We start from the raw sequence: 21,333 nt of genomic DNA, 5'->3' as shown, positions 1-21,333 counted from the left end.
GGAAAATGCTATTTACTAAATATGTGCCAACTTTCAATTGTGTTAAGCGTCATTGTTTAGAATAGACAAAAATCATTTCCTTCCAAAAAACTGAGGGTGGAGTTATCTTTACAAATTCCCACGCTTTGTGTTTTCATGAATCTTTCTACTTTTTAATAGATAAATAAATGAACAGTTTCCAATTCTTATTTTATCATCCCAATATTCTCATAGTTATTTTTTTATAAAATGAGAATAAACAAAATCTTTTTTAAAAAATGGAGCTGAAAAATCAGTTATATTGCAAGAACGAGAAGAAATTATATTGCTGGTAAATTTCAGTTCCTTCATTTAGATAAATCATAAGAAGAAGGAAATTCTTCCTCAAAAAAGAATGAGAACATTAAAAGAATTCAAACTCTTTTAAACATGAACTATTGCAAAGCTGAGAAAGATATAGTGGCCAAACGTGCAAAGCTAGAGGTAGGTCAGTCCAAAAACAAAAACAGCATTTGCTTATTTCCAAAATCCTCAGACCAACTCTGGTGCCCCTCCAATCCCTTTCTGAGAACTAAAGTAGCTCTAAATGTCAATCATATTACATATACTATGGAAGATATTGTCTACCTACTACCATTTCTTAGAAGTATGAGCTAAGCACATTTCTAAATTAATTCAGTTAATTTTCACTCTACCTCTACAGAGTAGGGTTTTCTGTCCCTGTATTATGGATGAGAAAGCAGAAGTTTAGAAAGATTAAGCCAGGGGTCTCAAACTTGCGGTGCGGCCCGCCGAACAATTTTGTGCGGCCCGCAGACTAATCCACGAAGTTCAAAATATTTTGGATAAAATTAAGTAAGCCTAGGGGCCTACTTGTATTTTTCATTTCTCTAGCATCCTAGCTAGATATTAGCTTAGTTAACAGCAGTTGTGATGCGAACTACAGTTTCTGGTCGTTTTGTGACACTGAGTAAACTGCATGTACGATTGTGCTTGTTGTACTGATTTTTTTTTGTTTTCAACTGCAGTGAGAAAAGTGTTGCGTAACAGTTGCCTTTTGTAGACCTAGTGCAGCCCGCCAAACGGCTGTGATCTTGCTCTGCGGCCCACATGCTCAGTTGAGTTTGAGACCCCTGGATTAAGCCATTTGCCTAAATCCTCAAAGTTAGTGAGTAATGGAAGCCAAATATTAATCCAGGTTTGTTTGATTCCAAAGCCCATACACTTAATTACTGCCCCAACATAATCGTGCAAATAATGATGCAAGCCACAACCCACTGTTGGCCTCAGAGAGCCATAAGGTACCAAGTTTATCTTTCAGAAAGTGAGAGAATCACTTGGTGATTTGGCCTATCATAATACTTCTCTCAAGTATACCCAGCCATATTATTTCTCTGTATTTACATGTGTCTTTCATCTGAATTAACTCTGTGACTTTACTTATAAATCTCATTTAGCTATCAATTAAACTAGTCAGCACTCTGCAAACAGTTTAACCTCAAAAAAACATACTTAAAAATATATTTTTTAAGTTTTCCCTTTTTTCATTCCTTTATCTGATAAAATTATAGAAAAGATTAATTTTTATTACACTTATTTGGCCAAATACTAATATGAAGCCTTCAATGTTGTAATAGGGTCCTGAAGAATGAGCAGGTGCACAAGGGAAGCAGTGGAAGCAGAGCAACAGTGTACAAAGGCAGACAGGAAACCGCGTGACCTGTGTGGGTTGAGCAGTTCGATGTGGCTTGAGCATAGCATAATATGGCACGAAGGGAGATGAGACTGAAATGTTAAGTTGTGCCAAAGAATATAAGACTACATTAATACAATGAAACTTTGGGTTTTGTTATATAGACAGCAGGGAGCCACTAATGATGTTTTGCCATAGAGTGGTGTAATAGTGGCAGGATATAGCATTTGGACTTGAGGAAAGCAAGGAGAAGCAGAGAAATAGGTTAGAAATTGTAGCACCAGTCCAGGTAACAGGTAATGAAGTGCAGAACTGAGGCAACGGAAGAGTGTATTGAGAAAAGGGGACAGGTTGAAAAGTTGCTCCAGAGGTAAAGACACAGTACTTAGTTTCTGATGGAATGTGTGGGAATCAAGGGAGGGTTTTTATTTATTTATATTTTTTTTTTACTTTTTTCTTTTTTTTTTTTGAAATGAGAAATGGGGGACGAGGGGGCAGCAGACAGATTCCTGTATGTGCCCGGCCGAGATCCACCCAGCATGCCCACCAGGGGGCAGTGTTCTGCCCATCTGGCTGTTGCTCCACTGCAACTGGAGCCATTCTAGCACCTGAGGCAGAGGCCATGGAGCCATCCTCAGGGCCCAGGCCAATTTTGCTCCAATGGAGCCTTGGCTGCAGGGAAGGGAAGAGAGAGACAGAGTGGAAGGAGAGGGGAGGGGTGGAGAAGCAGATGGGCGCTTCTCCTGTGTGCCCTGGCTGGGAATTGAACCCAGGACTTCCACACGCTGGGCCGATGCTCTACCACTGAGCCAACCAGCCAGGGCCAAGGGAGGGTTTGATTTCAGGATTTTAAACTGGAACGCTGAGTGAAGGGTGATGTCATAAACTATATGGGCAGCAAGGGAAGATTTGTGAGAGAGGAAAGTGAGTTCCATTTTTCACCTGTTAAGTTTGAGGACTCCTGGAGACCTCTGGATGGTTTAGTCTACTAAGTGGCTAGAAATAAATGTCTAGAACTTTATACAAATGTACAGATAAGAGATAGAGATTGGACATATAGAATTTATAAAGTGAGACTTGCTCAGAGGGTCCTCACCCCCAAGGGAATTTTCCCAAAGACCCTTAGTAAAACATCCGCGTTTCAGTTATCTCTTTTGTAAAATTAGATGATGATGATGATAATAATAATAATACTTGCTACCTGCTCTACCAAACTCAGATGATTGTAAAGGGGACTAGATCTTTGGTGAAGGTGCCTTCGATATTAAATTGCTGTACCTTCATTAGTCATGCTTAGTTGGAACATCAGGAATAAGAGTAACTACAGTAGTAGTAACAGCAGACAATCTGATCCCCCCATCCCTCTCATATGCTAATGTGCCCAAATGAAACTGACCATCTTTTTTAAAAATTTATTTAGGGCCACACTCTATGTGATGATGCGCACATAGTTCATAGAGCAAAATGTCTTTGATTTTAGATGCATAGAGAATTGAAAAGAAAGTAATTAAAAAAAAAATAATTTTAAGGCATCTAAACTACTAGCTAGACTTCCTTCTTCTTTATACACAAATAACCCCAACATAGTGAGGGCAAGAGGGAGGGTCAATTTAAAAATATCATAGAAATATGAGTTTGCTTTGCATTCTTCTTTTGCTCTGAATATGAAGAACTGGTTGATGTTCAGAATCTTTACAGGCAGGATTTGCTAATTACTTGTTTGCACCAAAACACATGACCCTCTGAACACATCTTTCTTCCTCCAAATCAGGAATTCTTGGAATTAATAGATAATTTTACTGAAAGGATGAGCCCAGTTAGCAGAAGAATAGGGTTGACTTAAAGTTATATTCTGCTAGATAGCTGCTATTTGAATTACCTACAATTAGTGTAGTTTCACAATATTATCTGTAAAAGAGCATTTTCCTTCTTCGCATTTTCTGTTTCTTTCATACCATTGTTAGCATCACAATAGAAAACCCCTAAAAAGCTGTTCACGAGAATAATTTAAACCTGAATTTGTGCTCACAGAAACAACTACATTTGCAGCTTTCTTCCACTTCATATTCAAAAGCATCCACACTTATCTGGTCTCTTTTTCTGCCTTCTCCTAAAAGGGTGTGTGTGTGGGGGGATTATATTCAATGTGTAAAAATAAGCTATTGTATCTCATAAAGGAGATGGGATGCTAATTAAGGGTTCTTTGAATGAACAAGTCATATTGCATTGTCTACTGGGAGCTGGCTGCCAATTGCATTTTTGGTAAAGAGTCAAGAAAAACATTCCAAGAGGGCCCTGACAAGCTTGGGAGAGGAGCGAGCCGTACTTCCATTTATCAAGTAGGTGCACAAGCCTGTTCAAGTATTGTTGAGATTCAGGGTGCAGGTTGTGAACTCCTTCCTACCTTGAAGCTTTTCCTGCTGGTTTTGAGAATCACCTTCCCAAAGAGGGGCTTGCTGCTCAGGTCTGATCGTGGACAATGGGGCACATATCACACTGCTGGACCACTGAATGCCTCTTTCTTTGTCCAATACTTTTTTTCAAAATTCTTTGTGTCTTCTCGGCTTCATCCAAGAGGCAGGGGTTTTAAGATATACAATAGCTCGAGTCTTGCAGTGAAAAAATTGGTGCTCCGTTGAAAGAAGCCAGGTAAATTGGTTAGTATGATTATCTTTAACAAATTGGGGAAATTTTAGACTTTTGACAATTTATAAGTGATGAGAGAAACAAATTGCTCTATTTTTAAAAGATTTTTTTTTCTTAATGTTAACATTATGTCAGAGTAAGCCTTTAGCCTGATTGCCTAACAGTCATGGAGGAGGGGGAGAGGTGGAAATGATTTACTGTGTTTGAAAAAAAGACCAGAACAGAGAGGATGCAAATTTGTTTTTATTTTAACGGATGAAAGAAACATTGAGTCCACCAGGTAAAGTGGCTTTCTTTGTGACTCTGGCTTGGGGAATACTTAGTACTTAACATGATAGAATCCCAGAGGTATGTTTCTGATATTTGGAATGTCTTTTTCTTTATGTCTTTAGTTCTATAATTCTATGATTCTTTTACTGCTCTTTTGAATTATACTTCTTAATTTTTTTCAAGTGTGATCACATGCCTTTGGCATAAATGTGAAGAAACAAGAGTCCTGAAAACTATAAGGTCCTGATTTGTGCATGTGTGTTTGGAAGAAAATAATGCTATTTAAACAATACTTCTAAAATTAACATTGCTTCCCTGGCATTTGCAATAAAACATCAACTTTCACACTTTACATTTTTAATCATTAAAATATGTGATAAAAAAATAAAAATAAAAATAATAAAATAAAATATGTGATAAAAATTTAATAGGTCTTTTGCAGTTGATTAAAAGACAAAATAATAATCAGTATGTGTGCTTGAATCTCATTTTGTATTTTTTAATAATATAGCTTGGATATAATAATATAATATTTAATGCATTATTTCATGCTTAATTAATGATCTAATCAATTTAGAGCAAATCCCAGTAATTGTAAAATATAACAAGAGTAATAAGAGCAACATGTTTTGAATGCTGTTTTTCATTCTTTTTGTTTTTTAGCTGGAGAGAGAGGGACAGAGGGACAGACAGGAACAGACAGAAACAGATAGACAGGAAGGGTGAGAGATGAGAAGTATCAACTCATAGTTGTGGCACCTTAGTGTTCATTGATTGCTTTCTCATACATGCCTTGACCAAGGGGTTTCAGCTGAGCCAGTGACCTTTTGCTCAAGCCAGCTACTTTTCAAGCCAGTGACCTTTGGGCTCAAGCCAGTGACCATGGGGTTGCATCTATGATCCCACACTCAAGCCAACGACCTTGAGGGTTTGACCCTGGGTCCTCAATGTCCCACTGCACCAATGCCTGGTCAGGCTGCCTGGCTGTTTCTAAGTGCTTTCCATATAGTAAATCATGAGGAAACTGAGGCCAGAGAGATTACCTTGCATGTGAATTCACAGATAATAAGTGGTAGAACCAAATGTGAACCCAAACTCTCTGACCCCAAAGCCTGAACTTTACCACCATATTATAAATATATTGCCTTGTTTGCAATATGATTATTATTGTTATTGAACCCTTCAGAGAAGATCCATTACAGAAATATTTTTAAAGTAATTTTGTTGTACACCTATTGTGATAGACCCATAGGTTAAAAAAGACCATTGGTCCTGAAAAAATATACTACCATACAGTCATTAATTGTCATTACGTCTGTTTCACATGCAAGAGAAACTCCATCCTGTGGCATGTAACACATCACAGATTCTCTGATTAGACACTTCCACTTGAGGAGGCAGAAAAGTGTGACTTGCCTCAATCTTTGGGAGAAACATTTCTTTTACTTCTAGTCATTACATGATATGCTCTAATATTTGAATATTGATTTCTTCATATCTAACTAAATTCTTAATTCATTCTTAACTTTTCTGTGGAGTTTTGGGAAATTCTACCTTATTTTGGTATGGGGTTAATAGCAACAGTGTTTGGCAGGAACATGAAAAAGTTGATACTTTACTAAAAAAAAATAAAAATAAAATTACCTTATTGAGATATAATTCACATACCATAAAAATCACCAGTTTAATATGTACAATTCAGTGGGTTTTGTGCATTTACAGAATTGTAAGAATTGATACATGATTTTTTAAATTAAATAAAAACTCTTGAGATACTTGAATGAAAAGTACTTGAAGGCCAGTGAACATCATTAATATTCACTGCGTTCTTTTTCCTTCATCAGAAATGTGTGCTATACTGGCCTGAAAAGAGAGGAATATATGGGAAAGTCGAGGTTCTGGTTATCAATGTAAATGAATGTGACAACTATACTGTTCGAAACCTTATCTTAAAGGTAAGATTACATTGCTATAGCTCTCTACAAAGTAAATGATATTAGAACATAACATTCCTTCTTTGAAATTATTATCCTAACAAGTACAACAGATTTAACTTAAACCAATTAAATAGCATCAAGATGAAAGAAAAATTAAATCATTCTCTCATGTGTTTCTTTATTGTCAGCTATTAGTCATATGTTGATTGAATTAAATAAGTAGATATTAAGGAAATTCACTAAATAGGAAGCAACGATCTTCTATCAATAATTTGCATAAACAAAAGATCTCTTGATTTAACTTTTTGAATGCCTTTAACTAAAGACTTGTTCTGCAGACTTTACCATGATTTTTTTTTTTTTTTTAATTTCCCTTTGGTCTCCGCAGCTTTGAGTCAGACCTGGGAACTGTGAAAGAAAATCTGTGCTTGTGGGCGGCTGGGGGCAGCAGGGAGAGCCTGAAAGTGTTGCTGAGCTCTTCAAAACGTGGAGCTACAGTAATTTATTTATAGGGACTTTCCCTAGACCAGTTTACGTCATAGAAAAATTATCTTGTTTAACTTATGGGCAGCAGATGCTGAGGAATGTTGCCATGGTATTGTTACTGCCTCTGGAGGACAATCATCTCAAAGATTTTAATCCTGTCTAGTGCCTCCCTGTGAGGACAGCATCTTCACAGGGAGAGCAGAGGCACAGCCTCACTGAGGGTCAGCAGTGAGGAGCTGGAGGTAGGAAGGCACTTACCAAAGCTTATTTTTAAATACATATCGAAGTGCTTCGGTCATGCCAGTAGCCCAACTGGATGCTGAGTTTGGAGATGATATACATGGACCTTCACTCAAAACATTTCTAATCTAATGAACCCTGTAACCCCTTTGCTACTGGGATTTCTCACTGCTCTTAAAACTGGAGTTTGGGATGAGTGCAGAAGTATTAGAATAACTGAATATAAAATTACGTGGCTTATATTGGTTAATATGTTTTAGTAACCTGTCAGGAATGTTCAAAGAGCAGAAAACATACTGTCTCCCAATTCTTTCTTGGCTACATTTTTATCTATCATTTTATTTATTATAGCAAATTACAAACATGTAATATTTAGCATGAGTGATATACACATTTTCTATGCTAATTATATATTCTCATTTATTTTTTCTGCTTCATCTTCTTGTTTTAATTACATTTGTTGGGTGACAATGGTTAATAAAATCATAGAGGTTTCACAGGTACAATTCCAAAATACATCACCTGTATATTGCATTGTGTGTCATTTAATAGAAGCAAGACTGTCAAACTTTGATATCAGAATATTTACAGGTAAGTTTTCTCAAGGTGAAGAATTATTCTTCAAAAATCTCCTAGATATTTTACTCATCTGGAAATAAGTTGCCAGCAAGATGGGAATAATTGAAGGCATGCAGTATTGTGGTTTGTGTGAATTGTAGTTGTACAAGTAAATGACGCATTTGGTGGCTGTTGCTATTTTCAGCAAGGAAGTCACACCCAACATGTGAAGCATTACTGGTACACATCATGGCCCGATCACAAGACTCCAGACAGTGCCCAGCCCCTTCTCCAACTCATGATGGATGTAGAAGAAGACAGACTTGCTTCTGCAGGCCAAGGGCCTGTGATTGTCCACTGCAGGTAAGGCATGAACTATCCTTTCTGCCTCTGCAAACTCTCCATTCTTTGTAAAAACAAAGAGCAGATAGAAGTTGGGTTTTACTTCTTGGGTGTGACTTTGTCAGTAAAATAAATGTTTATTGAAATTGGTTAACTTCCTAAAAGTTGAACCTTCATCGGGATTCTTAAATAAGGGCATCTTCAGCAAACAATTACACAGTGGAGAAAATACCGTTTCTAAATAAACGTCTCAGGGAACAGGAGCCAATTCAGTCCTCTACCTTGAAACTTATTTTGCTTCATTTAGTCTCATCAGTCTAATATATGCTAGGATTGGCAGATACGATTTTCTAACTTATTGGTGGCTTTTGTTGTTGTTTCAAGGTGGCACCTGAACTATACTTGAATTGTATCTTGGTAACATTTATTATTATTTCACATTTGGTGAAAACCAGCCAACTATTTTAAACATTGTTTTATGAAAAACAGATGGAAATAAATTATGAAATGGTTAAGTGGGCAAGTGGTAGTTCTCCAAAGCAAAAACAAAGTGCTGTGACCAGAACAGGGGCTACTGGAGGTTAAGCCCACACAAGCAGTGGACGTCCATGGGTCTCTTCCCTAATGTCATCCCCACTTTCCCTTTAGTGCTCCCAAACTAAAGCAAGTATTTTAAAAGTTATTTCAATAACTAGCCATTTATTTTTCATACTTTCTCAAAATACACTCATTGGTGTTGCTTCATTGAACATCTTGTAAGTCTTGTAAGAATGTTTTTGATATCTTTAATGAAGAAGTTACATTATTTTAAATGATAATTGTGGCTTCATTCTTTTTTGAACCTGTGTGGTTTGTTTAAGAACAAATTTTACTGTATGTCTACTTATTAAAGAGCATCATTATTCAGTTTTTAGCATTAACCTAACCTTACCTTGGGGCCTTATCCTAACCTTAGCTTGGGGCCGAGGAAAAACAATCTAATTGGCCATCCTGTTCAGTTGAAACTGTCCCCCACCCAAAATTGTAAAACACTCAGGATATCTAAAATGAACTAGCCACTTCCTCTATAAAACCAGGTCCCCTTCTGATAAGTATTTTTACAAACGAGACCATCTCTTTTTCAGGCACTCAAGCTCTAACATTGACAGTTATCTTTGGCCTTCTCTTAATTCCAGCCTCAGTTTTTAATCAGTCACCAAACTGGCTTTCCCTTCAAAGCTCCCATAATCATCACTTCCTGTCCAACCACCCAAATTCAGGCTCTTATCACCTCATTCATACATTAGAAGTAGTCAGCTAATTGCACACACGCCCCCCCCCCCCACTTCCCCAGCTCTCCCCATGGTGGCCTATCTGCTGTACTTCTCCTTGTTGATGCTCCTAAAACCATCTTCCATCATATGGAGTCCCTGCTCAGAACTTCACAATGACTTCCCCCTGCCCAGAGCTAAGGTTGTTAACCTTGGTTTTCTGGATGAGCCACCAAAGTCAGCAAACCCCTTGAAATTACTTAAACAAATTTGAGTACCTAAAGTTACATAAAATTTTTTAGGACGTGGAAGTTCCTAGTTTTCATCAAACTGTCAACAACAATAAAAAGTTTTAGAGGATAAAGTCTAAATCTCTTTGCTTTCCATATAAGACCTTTTATAGGCCTCCGTGTACCTTCCCAGTCTTATTTCCCACTGTTCCTCTAAAGTAACTTTCTCTTCAAGCCAAGCTTGTCTACTTACTGTCGCACCTCGTGTATCTTGTCCTGCAACAACTCTTTCCTTAAACCCTTCTTATGCATGGGTTATTCTTTCATTTAGCACAACCAAAATGCCTGCCATTCATATAATACACTTCAAACCCTCTCTTTTTAATGAGACAAAGTCTTTATAGACACTTCAACTAAAAGAAACCTAATCTACTTCTGTATTCCTTTGCACTCACATTCAATAGAAACAAGTTGCAAATAAGAGAAAGAAATGCTATTTGAGTGCCAAAAGGGGGGTTATTAATTCAAACCAGGAGGATTGGAGAAAGCCTGTAAACATCTGAATAATGTTGGAGAGACCAATGTTTGCGGTTTTAAAAGATGGTAACTAGGGCATTAACACAGAAAGGAAAACTAGAAAATAAAAGGCATTTTTTGCAATGATTCATGTAAATGGGGGGGGGGGAGCACAAAGGGTACAGGAGGACAGTAAAATGACATAAAGTTTGAGAGTTAATCGTATACATATTATTCAAGGTCATGAATACCATGGTAGAAAGCTTGAACCTTGGGCTGTAACTATTGGGAGCCATCTACAGTTTTGAGTAGAGAGTAATATGATCAGGTCCCTAGCAGCTGTGTGTATTGTGAATTAGTCCAGGGAAAGACTGGTGACTTGGAAACCCATAATGAAATCATTGCTAATCATGAAATAAAGAGATGTCAAAAACTTGAGCACAGTCTATAAAAAGGAAAGCATAGACCCCAAAAGCTCAATAGAGGTGGAAAGTATAAGAATTGGTAACAGATTGGATGTGGGAGATGAGAGAGGAGATGTTGAAGACAGCGCCAAGATTTCTAGGCTGGGAAATTTGTGGCTGACTGGTAATGCCATTGAAGGAAAAGATAATTCTGTTTTAGGTACATTAAACTGAAAGCAAATACAAAATAGTAGTGTCAAGACTCCAACTAGGTGATAGAATGACACTCTAGAGTTTAGGAGAAATTGAGGGAATTTAAATATAGATTTAAGAGAAATTTACATAAAAACTATTTAATTGCCTGACCAGGAGGTGGCGCAGTGGATAGAGCTTCGGACTGGGATGCCAAGGACCCAGGTTCGAGACCCTGAGGTCGCCAGCTTGAGCACGGCTCATCTGGTTTGAGCAAAGCTCACCAGCTTGGACCCAAGGTCACTGGCTTGAGCAAGGGGTTACTCGGTCTGCTGAAGGCCCGCTGTCAAGGAACATATGAGAAAGCAATCAATGAACAACTAAGATGTCGCAATGCGCAACAAAAAACTAATGATTGATGCTTCTCATCTCTCCATTCCTGTCTGTCTGTCCCTGTCTATCCCTCTCTCTGACTCTCTCTCTGTCTCTGTAAAAACGAACAAACAAACAAACAAAACTATTTAATTGCTAAGAGAAAGAAACAGACACACACATAAGTAAAGGGTTTGTTAGTGTTTTATTAATCTATAAAGTGACTTGGAAATAATATGCCTTTAGCCACCTCTTTTCTCCTAAACTGAATTGAATCTTCAGTTATTCATGAGAATTTTCAACATCAAGATATCTAAGACTAAACTCTCCCTCAAAGCAGCTCATTCCAGAATTCCACCTTGCTCTCATTGGGACTATCATTCTTCCAGTCCTGCTCATCTTTGACATTTTGCTTTTCTGACCATTCAACTCCAGACTCACCTTTGTGACGTGCCTAAGTCTTTCCTCTCCTTTCTAGTGTCCATCTCTTACCTAAATTCAGGCCGTAGTTATTCTTTGTAGAACAGTTATAATGCTTTTCTCACTATTTTCCCGATGCGGCACCTGCCTCCACGCCACTCTTCATACTGCACATAACTAAAAGAGAGAGTGTATTTGAGCACTTGGCACAGAGCCCAGGTTGGGACACTTAGTCCATGAGAGCTGTTGTTGTTGTTATTAATGTGATTAATCCTAGCTGTTGTTTCAAATTTAAAAGTACTTTTTAAAAAGTACATTTTATCTCTGCGATTTTTCTTCCACCTTGTTATTCTTTGTCCTTTCTTTTCAGCGCGGGGATAGGTAGAACGGGGTGTTTTATTGCTACATCCATCGGCTGTCAACAGCTGAAAGAAGAAGGAGTTGTCGATCCACTAAGCATTGTCTGCCAGCTTCGCGTAGACAGGTGAGTGTCTGCGGGATTGCATCCTCGACTTCAGAGCCACGTGTCTGTCACAGCCTGCTCTGATCAGCCCGACTTTGCAAACGCCGCAGGCTCCAAAGTCCTAAATCTTTATAGTGATTTGTGTAAAGTGTTTAAGAATGTACATTACATTAAAAAGCCATCAAAGAAAGTGTTATTTATAACTCTGACCATCAGGAGTCCAAAACAAAAAAGCTTCTGCTAATCACTTCCTCGTCTCTGATACAGGTTGTTTATGGTGGTAACTGTTCCCTCTTAGTCTTATACCCATAGTCCTTTCTAACATACTCTGTATTTTCATTGGAGTTAACTGAGTCATTCACCTTTGGCTCTTGATCCTTTAAAATGAAGTACTGCACATGTCATACTACCAAGAGCCCCTCTGTTTTTAGTCTAGTCTTTTTAATTGTGAAAATGCACATAACAGCCTGACCTGTAGTGGCGCAGTGGATAAAGCGTTGACCTGGAACACTGAGGTCACCGGTTCAAAACCCCGGGCTTGCCTGGTCAAGGCACATACGGGAGTTGATGCTTCCTGCTCCTCCCCCCTTTCTCTCTCTTCCTCTCTCTCTCTCTCTCTAAAATAAATAAATAAATAAATAAATAAATAAATTTTTTTTAAATGCACATAACAAAATTTATCATCTGAACCATTTTTTTTTTCTGAAGCTGGAAACGGGGAGGCAGTCAGACAGACTCCCGCATACGCCCGACCGGGATCCACCCAGCACGCCCACCAGGGGGCGAGGCTCTGCCCATCCGAGGCGTTGCTCTGTCACAACCAGAGCCACTCTAGTGCCTGGGGCAGAGGCCAAGGAGCCATCCCCAGCACCCGGGCCATCTTTTGCTCCAATGGAGCCTTGGCTGCAGGAGGGGAAGAGAGAGACAGAGAGGAAGGAGAGGGGGAGGGGTGGAGAAGCAGATGGGCGCTTCTCCTGTGTGCCCTGGCCGGGAATCGAACCTGGGACCTCCGTACGCCAGGCCGACGCTCTACCACTGAGCCAACCGGCCAGGGCTGAACCATTTTTTAAAATTTATTGGGGTGACATTTTAATAGGTATAAGGTGAAACAGTCATTTTTATATATAGATCATTTGATCACCTTTGTGATGATCTCTGCTTATGTGTTGGAAACAGAAGAAACAAGAAATTTTTTTTCCTTTCCCAACAACTATGTTCTGTCTGGGTAAAAGAATGGTTGATTCAGAGTTGGAAACAGTGAACAGGTGCTCCCTGAGAACAGACACAGGGAAAGATGCTATACATCACACAGGGAATGTGAGCAGCTGGCCTCCCTGCTCTGTGATCCAGTGTGCTGTAGCGGAAGGGCTGTTCTGGAAGGCTGAAACCCTGGGTTCTCTTCTTCCATTCACACCGCGAATGTAGGGTAGTACCTCCCGTGCCCAAGGCATTGTTCCAGTGCTGCCAGTGCAGCATCGGACAAGGCGAGTTAGACTCTACTGTCCTAGGGTTTACATGCTAAGAGAGAGAAAGGAGATAATAAACAAGCTAAGAAATAAACAGGAGAATTTCAGACAAAGATAAAAGCTGCGAGATCATAAAAAAAAGAGAGAGTAGCCCTGTCTGATGGCCCAGTGGATAGAACATTGGCCCTACGTATGGACATCCCAGGTTCAATTTCCGGTCAGGACACACAGGGGAAGCGATTATCTGCTTCTCTCCCCTCTCCTCCTTCTCTCCCTCTTCCCCTCCCACAGCCAGTGGTTCAGTTGCTTTGAGCGTCAGCCCTGGGCACTGAGGGTAGCTTAATTTGTCTGAGAGGGTCAGCCTTAGGTGTTGAAAATAGCTTGGTACCAAAGCATCAGCCCTAGACAGAGTTGCTGGGTGGATCCTGCTCAGGGCACATGTAGGAGTCTGCCTCACTATTTCCCCTCATCTTACCTAAAAATAATAATAATAAAAAGAGAGAGAGAGCCTGACTGGTGGTGGCGCAGTGGATAAAGCATTGGCCTAGGATGCCAAGGTCCCGGGTTTGAAATTCCAGTGTCACTGGCTTGAGCATGAGCTCATCCCATTTAAGGGCAGGTTCACTGACTTGAGCCCAAGGTCGCTGGCTTGAGCAAAGGGTCACTGGCTCGGCTGGAGTACCCCAGTCAAGGCACATATGAGAAAGTAATCAATGAACAACTAAGGTGCTGCAACTACAATCTGGTGCTTCTCATCTCTCTCTTTCTTCTGTCTCTCTCTCCACAATAATAAGTAAGTAAATAAATAAATAAATAAATAATAAGAGAGAGATTTTGCTGTATGACCTAGAGTTTCCTAAAAGTTAAACTAGAGTCACCTTTTAAGATTCATATTTACCTAGCACCTACTGTGTGCTAGGTCCTGGGATTTTAATAAGAAACAAAGACATTTTTCTGAAAATTCAGTGAGATAATATATAAAAAGAATTTAGAACGGTCTGGTGTGTAGTAAGCCTTAAATGGTCACTGTGTTATTATCTTCATTATTATTAAAATTGTCAACAAAGTTTCTCCTGTCTCTAAAGATGAAACATTCAAATCTTCCTTTCTGGATTAAGTTTTCTCTCCCTAACCCTATCTGTCCTTGTCACCTTTAAAATAATAATTTCTAAGTCTTTGTAAATTTCTCTCTATTTTTCACCTAATGTTGGCTTATCCGAGGCTGTTTATTCTGGTGGTTAAGGTTCTAGGCTCTGGAGACAGATTGCCTGGATTTGCATCATGGCTCCCACCTTCTGGCTGTGTGGCCTTGTGCACGGTGCAGAACCTTTACCTTCCTTGCTTTCTCACTTGGAAAATGGAAGTAGTAATAGCATCTACTTTCTATTTTTGTTGCAAGTATTAAGAGAGCATCTTCAAAGTGCCTTTTACATAATAAGTGTGCAATCAAGTTTAGCCACAGATACAGCAAGACACCTGAACACACATCTGTAAACAGGAACTAATACGCGGTTCCTCACAGGGTGGCAGTGACATTAAGATGAGGTTACACCTGTGTCGCACTTAGTAGAACACTGAGCCTATGTTCCTCTCCCTCTCTCTACCCTCCTCACTTCTACCTTTCTCTACCCCACATATAACTGCTTCCAAAAGTTTACTTTCCTTTTTGTGCAAGAAAAGATCAGCTCTAGTTATCCCTCCCTCACCTCTTACAATTGCTGCCTTAGTCTCCTGAAATCGCCTTGCCTTCCATCCAGTGCTGTCCACCCAGCTGGAATACAATCTAGTGGCTTCACATCAGACTCTAGGACCTACTTTTGCACAGAAAAGGGGTACTTGTCAGGTGGTAAGGGACAGCACCCCATTAACTGGAGCTGCTCCTACAATGACCTTGACTTGTGCTTTGTGCTTCTGTAAACAAGCCTCCAGCATGGGACCCAAAATCCCCTAGCGACTTTTGTTTATATTCTTCTGCCCTAACTTTCCTATTGGCTAATGCTGGAATTCCATGGGCACCAGATACCTGCATGGGTCGAAACTGACTCGGAACCAAGTTGACCTCCAATACCAGCTGTCACCCTATTTGAAACAACATCTTTAAAAGCACTGGTTATGATTTGCTCAAATTATTTTTGGCTCTTACTACTCTTAATCTTGCTTATTCACCCTCCTATCTCCCCCCACACACACACCTGCTCTTATAGCCTGACCCCCACCTTGGTTTTCACTTCCCAGTCACATTACATTGTTAAGTCTACAATACTGTCCTTTAACTTTGAATGGAATCACAAATACATTTTTAAAAAATCATATCACAATGCCTCCTCTATCTGTTCCTTCCTTCCTAAATCAAATGGTCAGAAAATTTAGCCTTGGCCTTCCATCACCACCAAGGTCTTCCCACAAGGCCTGTCCTGTGACTCCTGATAGGATCTTCAAAACAGAGCCAACTTCCCTGCTGACCTGAAGCCCACAGGCTCCCAAAATCCTGAATTTAACTCCCTGCCAGGATGTGTCTTGAAATCATTCTGATTTATTCATCGAAATCCCTTCTACAGAAATTCTTTCTTGAGCAGTTGTTGTTTAGAAAACAGATTCTCTCCTTATAACTTCCATTGAAAGGTTCTTCTTTTTCCTTCCTTCCTTAACAAGATCAGTATCGAATTTCCCTTTCTTGTCTCTTCCTTCTGTTGTGTACTCCCCTAGTTGTTGTGAAAAGAACACAGAAAACCCTCCTCCTTTCCTTCTCCCCATCCAACTTTTTTTTTTTTAACAGAGACAGAGAGAGTCAGAGAGAGGGATAGACAGGGACAGACAGACAGGAACGGAGAGAGATGAGAAGCATCAATCATCAGTTTTTCGTTGCGACACCTTAATTGTTCATTGATTGCTTTCTCATATGTGCCTTGACCGGAGGGGCCACAGGAGACCGAGTAACCCCTTGCTCGAGCCAGTGACCCCGGGTCCAAGCTGGTGAGCTTTGCCCAAACCAGCTCAAGCTGGCGACCTCGGGGTCTCGAACCTGGGTCCCCCGCATCCCAGTTTGATGCTCCATCCACTGCGCCACCGCCTGGTCAGGTTCGCCCCATTCAACTTCTTGTTCCCCCATCCTCCTTGCCTCTTGTGTTCAGCTTTTTCCTGTCATGCTTCATTTTCAAATTTTTGATTTGTCGCCAACTGCTAGCATTGACTAGGTCTTTAACTCATGACAGTCAAGAGAAAGATGTTCTCCTGTGTGTGTTTTTAGCTCTTTGTTCTACATCAGTTCTTCAAACCTTGTCCCCATCCTAGACTCTGCGGTCATTTGTCCTTACCTTCGGTTCTGGCTCTGTCTGCAGACATTCCAGAAAGCATGACTCGCACTCACAAGGGTATTAAATCATGGCCTTTTTGCATGGACTTCAAAGCACACGGTTCCTTTAACCCCTAGAGTAAACCCACAGTTAGGAAAAAAGGTAATCTTTTTTTTTTTAATGAGGAATCAAAGAATTCAAGATATCAAGTAACTTGTCCAAATTCATAGTGCTTAGATAATGGCAAAATAGACTTCTTTTAAAATTCAGAACTTATGATTTCTAACGGAAAGGTAGGACTGTTTAGATAAAGTAAACAAGCTTTTGGAATATATTTATTGTAAAACTGATAAGAAAAAAAGTATCACTTTGGTAATGCTTTAATAACTTTAAAAAATGCAATGACACCATAATTTTTAAAACAATGTTTAATATGAATGAGAGCTGTTTCATATATACAATGATATTATCCATAGTTACTTTAAGAGTATAATTTTTTATTGAGTGTCTTTTCCTATGGACATCTATATGTCTTCTTTCTTTCCCTGTTTCCAGCATTTTTTTATTTTTTGTTTTTAATTACAGTTGGCATTCAATATTATATTAGTTTCAGATGTACGGCATAGCGGTTAGACATTTATATAAATTACAAAAGTGATCTCCCAATAAGTCTAGTACCCACCTGGCACCATGCATAGTTATTATAATATTATTGACTATATTTTTATGTTGTAATTTACATCCCTGGGACTGTAACTGCCAGTTTATACTTAATCCTCTGATTTCTCTTCAGACCATATAAAGCTTTTGCCTTATGAGTATAATTTAAAGAATATAAGAAAGTTGCCCATCCCAAAATATCTGTATATGAAGGATGCCAAAAATATATGTGTATGGTCAATACCTACAATACTACTGTTAGAGAGCCAATCCTTGGCTAAAAGAATCATTCCATTTTAAAGTTCATTGAACATAGAGATGGGAGCTGAGGGTGATACTTCATGTCTTCTCTGCTATTTACACTTTAACGTAAACAAAATGATCTGCTGTTTCCAGCATGGTAGTTAGAGAGAACATAACTCCCTGCATTATCAATATATTCAGAACATAGGTTTTGATGAAGGAGAATTGAAGAGGAGGCTCCAGAAGCTGCGTATACCTGAGGCTCCTGGTCACTGGGAATAGAAGTGGCACAGAGAGGGAACAAGAGAACTGTAGAAAAAGACACCTCCCGAAGAGCAGCCACCTCTTTTGTGGAACCCAGAACAAAAGAAAAATGTGGGACTCCTTTTTTAAAAAACATAAAATATTTCTAGACAGTGACAGCAGAGCTTCACTGCAGGGTCCCTCTAAGCGCAGGACGTGAGGATCACAGGCCCATGAAGCCAGACCTACCTCGGGATGATTTTAGGATGGGATTTTGTAGATGGACCTGAATCCTGTGCCCCGTGTCCTGTGAAACAGACACCCGAGATCTTGGCTCCATATCATGCCTTAGTTCATTCATTCAAACATTTACTAAACACCTACTACTCAATATGCATCAGGCACCAGGATGTAGAAAGATGCATTCCTTAACAGGCTTTTCCAGACTGTGTTTCTCACAGCACAGTTTAACTATCTATCCAACTATGTGAGCCTGCTACGTGCCAAACTCTTCAGTCAAAAAAAAAAAAAAAAAAAAAAAAAAAAAAGGTCCTCAATTAAGTTAGAGAAAAAGCTATATACTATATTCCTTAGAACCCCTCTCCACTTGGATATTTACAATAAATATTAATGCATTAAAGGATCTAAAAAATCCTCCAATTTAACTTCCTTTAAGCATTCTTTTACATGTGACCACATAAAGCTTTCCTTTAAGACTATCGAAATGGGAGAGAAAGAAGTTGTAAAAGAGTACATATATACTGTCCTCTCAGATGTTTAGGGGTAGAGAGAAGATTGGAGATGACACCAGTGTTTGAGCCGGGTGGGACCCTCACAAAGGCAAAAGGAAAGAGAGGGACCAACTGACTGACTAGAAGCATAATAAAGGATCCAAAAGACAGAGTCAGTATATCGGAGAGCTGGTATTTTGTAGTCTGCAGTGTGCAAGCCTTTTCCTATCCTTTCCGACCCTCTTTAACAACGGCCTCTGATCCAGAAGACCCAAGGCTGCACACTGTTCAACTTTTTTATAATCTGCCCTCACCACTTCCAGCTGCCTCCTCTGAGGAGCCCAGGGCATGGCTAACAGCAGAGAAAAAGACAAGTCAGTGATTTGGATACCTGAAATGGGGCTTGTTCCATGACTAAGTCAAGAGTTTGAGCATTGGGAAAGATCAAACCAATCACAATGCCTGTTTGTAATCCAATGTGACAGAAACAGACAATTTGTACTCAGATCACAAATCCACATTTTAACCATAAATTCAAATGGTTGGTTTAGAGATGAGTCTGTCATGCTAAATGGATATTTCCAATGTAACAACAATGACAAAGCCATTTGGTGGATTGCTCATTCTCTGGCAAGACATTATTTTTATTGGCTTTAGGGCAACTTCTATTAATAGATCCTACAGTTCTCACTGCAGATTCATAAGTCTGTTATTCTCCTTTTAATAATACTTTTGAGCATATTTTTAACTAAAATAAGATTTATTCTTTCCAAATAGGAGTTCAAATTAGTGCAAGGTACCAACGAGTGTTTTATTTAGAGGTACATTAATAGATTGTTTTGCTAATTATCATAACATTCATTAATTAAAAGATGAAGTGGATAACACACAATTGGGTGTGAGCACTGGCTAATGGGACAGGTAAGCAGGCAGCCACTGGAGCACGAGGTGCCCAGCTTGCAACCTGTAGAGGGGTTGGTGAGGTGACGCCAGTCTGAGCCCACACAACAGTCTTTCTACAGAAGATTCTGTGGGAAGACCAGGCAGCTGCAAGAGATGGAACAGCTGAAAAGTGGAGGCAAATCTTATGGAGCTTGCAGCTTTTACGGAGCTACTGTCATCTCTCAGAAGGAGGAAGCTGATCCTTATACACAAGTGGGCCCCTCCCACACTACCCAGGCACAAAAAACACAGACACGAACAGCGAACAAACAGAGCAGTAGCTCCAGACAGGTAGCCCATGGCAGGGTACAAACAATGACTAATGCCAATCCCAGAAAACCCAGAACCAACAGAACCAGTAGTGGGTGGGAGACTGTACCAACACTAGACTCAGCTAGCTACATAAGCAGCACACACAAAGGAGGAGTTCAACAGGCAGCAGACACAATGGAGAATAAATATACCCAACAGGACAGACACTGCACAATGTCTAATACATGTGATCGAGGTTAACCTTAGAGCCAGCCAGTCTGAAGAGATAACTGCACCCACAAAAGGACCAACTGCATTCAACACTCACATACAACAGGAGGGTAAATAATACCCTCAAGAAGCATTCCTAGAGCAAGGAACGCAGGTGGGATGGAGGTCAGTACAACTGAGCCCATCGTCCTCATAAAGATACCACAAATAATGTCAAAGTCAGAGCAGAACTACCTAATACACAGAAAAAATGGGCAGAAAAAAAATATGACCCAAATGAATCAAAAGAGAATTCCCCAGAAAAAGAACTAAATGAAAGTAACCAAACTACCAGATGCAGAGTCTAAAATACTGATTATCAGGATGCTCAAGTATCTTAGAGCAACAATGGATAATCACAATGAGAACTTAAACAAAGAGATAGCAAGCATCAAAAAAGACATGGAAATTATAAAAAAGAACCAGTCAGAAATGAAAAATACAATATCAGAAATGAAGGCTGCACTAGAAGGAATCAAGAGCAAGCTGGATGAAGCAGAGGATCAAGTCAGGGATTTAGAGGACAAGATAAACGTAAGCACAGAAGAGGAGCAGCAAAAAGAAAAGAGGCTCAAAAAGACTGAAGAAACTCTAAGAGAGCTCTGTGACAACATGAAGAGAAACAACATCCACATCATAGGGGTTTCTGAAGGAGAAGAGCATGAACAGGGGAGAGAGAACTTGTTTGAAGAAATCATAGCTGAAAATTTCCCAAAATTGATGAAGGAAACAAATCACACAAGTTCAAGAAGCACAGAGAGTCCCCATTAAAGAGGGACCCAAGGAGGTCTACACCAAGACACATGATAATTAAAATGCTGAAGTTAAAGACAAAGAAAGAATACTAAAAGCTGCAAGAGAAAAGCAGTTAATTACCTACAGAGGAGCCCACATAAAGAAAACATCTGACTTCTCAACAGAAATACTTCAGGCCAGAAGGGATGGAAATATTCAAAGTGATGCAAAACAAGAACCTACAACCAAGACTTCTCTATCCAGCAAGGCTACCATTTAAAATTGAAGGAGAAATTAAAGCTTCCCAGACAAAAAAGACTCAAGGAATTTATTAAAACCAAAGTAGTACTCCAAGAAATGTTAAGGGGCCTGCTATAAAAAGAGCAAAGGGAAAAGAAATTGAGAGAAAGAGATATGTTTAAAGAATAAAATGTCAATAAATAAGTACATATAAATAATAGCGTTAAATGTAAATACATTAAATACTCCAATCAAAAGAC

General features: G+C 39.4%; 1 protein-coding gene across 2 annotated transcripts in view; it reads left to right on the top strand.

Annotated features, from left to right (window-relative positions):
- The window catches only part of PTPRR (protein tyrosine phosphatase receptor type R), a 303,626-nt gene that overhangs the window by 269,613 nt on the left and 12,680 nt on the right, over positions 1-21,333 (top strand). For both annotated transcript variants that reach the window (XM_066368559.1, XM_066368560.1), the window contains 3 exons: positions 6,433-6,543; positions 8,015-8,172; positions 11,906-12,019. In XM_066368559.1, coding sequence (XP_066224656.1) covers positions 6,433-6,543; positions 8,015-8,172; positions 11,906-12,019 — 383 coding nt within the window. The remainder of the gene's footprint in view (positions 1-6,432; positions 6,544-8,014; positions 8,173-11,905; positions 12,020-21,333) is intronic.

This window comes from Saccopteryx leptura, chromosome 2 (genome assembly GCF_036850995.1).
Source record: "Saccopteryx leptura isolate mSacLep1 chromosome 2, mSacLep1_pri_phased_curated, whole genome shotgun sequence".
NCBI lineage: Eukaryota > Metazoa > Chordata > Mammalia > Chiroptera > Emballonuridae > Saccopteryx > Saccopteryx leptura.
The sequence above is the reverse complement of the archived record's forward strand: the minus strand, read 5'-3'. Positions and strand labels throughout refer to the sequence as shown.